We start from the raw sequence: 5,000 nt of genomic DNA on the forward strand, positions 1-5,000 counted from the left end.
ATATGAATATAAATATATATAAATATATATATATATGTGAATATTATGTATATGAATATTATATACATGTTTAAATATTATATATGTATATATATATGTATATATATATATATATATATATATATATATATATATATATATATATAGATTAGATGTATATGTATATATATATATATACATATGTTCATATATATGAGATGTATATATGAATATATATTTATGTATGTATATACATATGTATACATATACATGTATATATTTATATTTGTATATACACGCATATATACACATACATATATTTCATATACATACATATACATATATATGTATATATATATACACACATATATCTATATCTATCTATATATATGTATATGATGTAAATAGATATATGTATATAGTATGTGTGTGTGTGTGTTTGTGTATGATGTATATGTATATAAATATGTATATATATATATATATATATATATATGTACATATATATATATGAAGTATGTATCTAAATATACAAATGTATATGTGTGTGTGAAATCTGTTTGTGCGTATGTTTGCCATAGCTACGATTTTCCTTTTGTTCAAGTATCCGATCCTATACTTTCTTGCTTCTTCCTCTGCCTAGGAATAAGGGAGTCCGAGTGCTGGTGAGCCTCTGCGTGGAGAGGCGGCCCCACAAGTCAGCGAACAAGCATATGGAATGTCACGTAATAGACGTGGAAGAGTTTGAAGACCCTTCAGTGGAGCAGATGAAGGAATTCATTTCTATCTGCGAGAAAGCTCGAGTTGAAAATAAGGTATACCCCCCAAAAATGAAAAAAAAAAAAAAGTACTACTATGCCAGACAATAAAGAGAAGCTGATTTCAAGGATACCAATTTGTATACACAGTCTCTCTCTCTCTCTCTCTCTCTCTCTCTCTCTCTCTCTCTCTCTTTCTCTCTCTCTTCTCTCTCTCTCTCTCTCTCTCTCTCTCTCTCTCTCTCTCTTTCTCACGCATACGTACACACACACACACACACGCACACATAAACACACACAAATATATATGTATGTATGTTTGTATATATTAATATATATGTATATATGTATATATATATATGAATATCTGTCTATATATATACGAATATCTGTCTATATATATATACATATATATATATATATATATATACTGTATAAATATATACAATGTGTATATATATGCATATAAATATATGCAGTATATATATGAGTATATATATATACTGTGTATATATATGTTCATATTCATATGCAGTATATATATATATTCATATTCATATGCAGTATACACACACACACACACACACACACACACACACACACACACACACACACACACACACACACACACACACACACACACACACACACATGTATATAAGACTAGCCCAGGATTTACAAGTCCATGTGTGTTGCGCATGTGCGTGCTTGCTTGTGTGTGTAGGTGGGTGCGCTCACACATGTGTTCGAATCATGGATGTGTGAATACGCGCACGCACACGTGCACACACGCACGAGTTTGCAAGTTTTGGGTTATCGTGTCCTAGATACTATAGTGATGCCCGACTGCTGCCTTTTAGTTCAGTCTGTTCATGGTAAAACGCTATGGGAGTCCACCCTATACAAAACAATCCACTTTCTTGAGTATAGGCTTGCGATATTCCGCGTTTTCTATACTCCTAAGCAAACTATAAATACAGTGGCACAACAGTATGGACAAATGCTCCAGGCTAGTACAGTGGTAACGTGCCGGCCTCTCATCCGAGGGGTCGGCATAATGCAACAAATGCAACTTTTCTGCTGTGTGCGGGTGTGCGGCGGGTAAGGGCTAAGCCCACCCGAGTCAGCACCAGCTGATATACGTTAGCGAGTCGGCTATAGTCGACACAGGCCGGGCTCTCCTCATTGGCATAGCCCGGGTGAAGCTCAGCTTCGCATATCGGACTTATCCTTATCCTTAGTGTGGACAATCTGAACCAGTTGTTTCGGGAAAATATAAAGTCTTATCCAAGAAGGATTCCATGTAATGAAGATTCTGTCACCATAGGTAACTGTAGTTATACTATACTCATCTACATATACAGGAAACCTACAAACAACGTCGGTTTTACTAGATACGTAAGTGGACGTAGTTGTTGAAAAACAACTATGGAATTTTTCGTGGATGGTGCAAGACGAGATTTGTGCCTGTGCCTGGCCGGAGTTCCGGTGTGTGTACACATACGTCCATATACATACATACATGTATATCCAGACACACACACAAATGTGTGTATATATGAACACATATTTTATATGACCACAAACACGCACACACACACACAAACATATGTGCATATTTTATATGATTATACATACGCACACACAAAAAAAACACATATGTGAAAATTTTATATGACATATATCTATCTATCTATCTATCTATATATATATATATATATATATATATATATATACAGACACACACATATATATGTATATAAAATATATAAATATATGAATATTTGTAAACATATATATATAATTATACATACATGTGTATATGTACATATATGCGTGTATATATGTATATACATGCATATATATATATATATATATATATATATATATATATATATATATATATATATATCATCATCATCATTTGGGAGCTAACGCCAGCAGGGGTGCACAGCCGCATCCACCCTTTGCTTCCATCTACGAAGGTCCCTCATGGCGAGCCGCCAGGCAGGGGCCCAGGCTAACTCTAGCACCTTACGACAGGTTTGATATCGATCTGCCCAAGCCACGACCTTCTCGGTCGTCCCACAGGCCTCCTCCAACCTGGTGGGCAGGGTCACCCTGCGGGAATCGAGCCAAGTGGCCGTATAGCCTGAGTTGGCGATCACGTATTGTGCAAGTAACAGGTCCTTTACCGGTCTCACGGTGCAGCTGTTGGTTGGACACATACAGTGTTTATATATTTATACACACACACACGCACACAACTGTACCCCATGATCCGGCACAAGGATCTGATACAAAAGGCATCAAGACAAGATTCCAAACCACAAAATAGCGTCCAAGTTTCACTACAATATAGTAAAATTGGCAGTATCAGGGCCTTGAAAACACGTACCCCTGGTCCTTCTGCACAAGTACCGGCATCTCCAAATACTCTTGTTGAGATATTTCATAACTCCTGCTGCCAGGCCAATCCGCCCACTGACTTCCTGGTCAGAGTCGTGAACTGCACTATCGAGGTATGTAAAACTCTCTGTGACTTTGATGTTTTCACTGCATGCATGTACCAACTGCACAGGGTCTCCTAGTATGCCCCCAAAATCCTGGATCTAGGTCTTGGTCCTCTAGCCCCAGGGGCTTTGCTTCATTGCTAAATTCATCGAGAGCCATTACTAGGGTTTCCAGAAATTCAGATAGAATGGCAACATTATCAGCAAAGTCTTGATATTGCCCAGAGTTGCTCCACAGTGATTTTGGACAGAGCTCTACCCAGTATCCAATCCATACAAGTGTTGAAAAGTGTTGGTACAAGAACACTTTCAATGCCTGTATACAGCTTTGCTATGAATCCAACAATCCTTGTTGAAATTCGTCTTAGCCTCAGGATCTCCCAGAGTGATTCACGATGCACCGTATCAAACGCCTTCTTGAGGTTGATGTAAGCTGCCCACGTCCGAACTCACGACGGCGCTCTACAATGACCTGAAGCGCCAGGATGCAGTCTATTGTGGACTTACCAGGAGTGAATCCTAATTGCTCCTGCCTTTGGTGCCTCAGTTGGTGGTCTCTGATACGTCTCAGTAGGATGTGTGCGAGTATCTTGACTGGTATACTGACTAGTGTAATGCCTCGGTGATTGCTGCAGTCCCACCAATCCCCTTTCCCCTTCCAGAGAGGGATGACCACACCCCTCAGCAGGTCAGGGGTAATGGCACCAATATGCCAGATTGCAGATAGGACTGCATGCAAGCCCCTTGCCATAGGTTCTCCACCAGCCTTTAACAATTCAGATGGGATGTCACAAACACCTGCTGCTTTACCACTCTTTAGCTTGGAGATCACCCCCCTGACTTCAGTCAGGAAGGGTGGGTCCTCGCTGATGGGTGGGTCTATGAGGAATCTCAACTTTACCCACATCCATGTTAACTGTTGGTGTATCAACATGATACAACTGCTCAAAATACTCAGCCCAACGCACACGCACTTCATCACGATCTGAGATTATCTCGCTTGAAGAAGAACAGGGTCTGTCAGGCCCTCCAGTGTTGTGAGACGACCAGAGATAGCTTCGTCAAACCCCCGGGCACACTCGTCCTCCTTCAATCTGTCCAAATGAAACACCCTAGGGTGTTCATTTGGGCGACAGGGGATTCTAAAGTGGACCTTGAGAGTAGCCACAACTAATCTATGATCAGTTCCACAGAACTTGGCGCTTCGATACACCCTGCAGTTTTGTAGGATCCTCCATTGAGTGCTAACGAGGATGTGGTCAATGTCCTTGGCCACACTACCTGTATCGCAGTACCAAGTCCAACAATGCGGGTCAGAACGCTGGTACCAGGAACCAGAAATCATCAATTTCTGGGACCTAGAAAAGTCACAGAAAAGTAGGCTATTCTTGCTGCCAGCATCAACTCCTGAGCCATGAGGATAGACAGACATCTCGTAGCCAGCTCGATCGCAGCCTGATACCGCATTGAAGTCACCAAGAACAATAAGAATATCTTGCTGAGGACAGCTGTCTGTCACAGATGCAAGATTGGCATAAAACATCTCTTTCACATCAAGTTTATATACATCCATAGGAGTGTACACAGCAATACGAGACATGAAGCCAAATTAAAGCTTCAGTCACATTACCATAATACACTCATCGACTGGAGTGAGCTCTACTACCGAGGGTTAAAGTCTGCTGGAGATGGCTATGGCTACTCCCTGGAGATGGTCGCCATCACTGTGGCGACCAGTAATAAGTGCTGG

At 40.2% G+C, this 5,000-nt stretch overlaps 1 protein-coding gene across 1 annotated transcript in view; it reads left to right on the forward strand.

Moving 5' to 3' along the window:
* LOC125033007 (dual specificity protein phosphatase 23-like) overlaps window positions 1-5,000 on the forward strand; it is a 9,889-nt gene that overhangs the window by 2,743 nt on the left and 2,146 nt on the right. Inside the window, exon 2 of the mRNA XM_047624456.1 lies at window positions 623-794. Within this exon, the coding sequence (XP_047480412.1) occupies window positions 623-794 (172 nt within the window). The remainder of the gene's footprint in view (window positions 1-622; window positions 795-5,000) is intronic.

This window comes from Penaeus chinensis, chromosome 15 (assembly GCF_019202785.1).
Source record: "Penaeus chinensis breed Huanghai No. 1 chromosome 15, ASM1920278v2, whole genome shotgun sequence".
Taxonomy (NCBI): domain Eukaryota; kingdom Metazoa; phylum Arthropoda; class Malacostraca; order Decapoda; family Penaeidae; genus Penaeus; species Penaeus chinensis.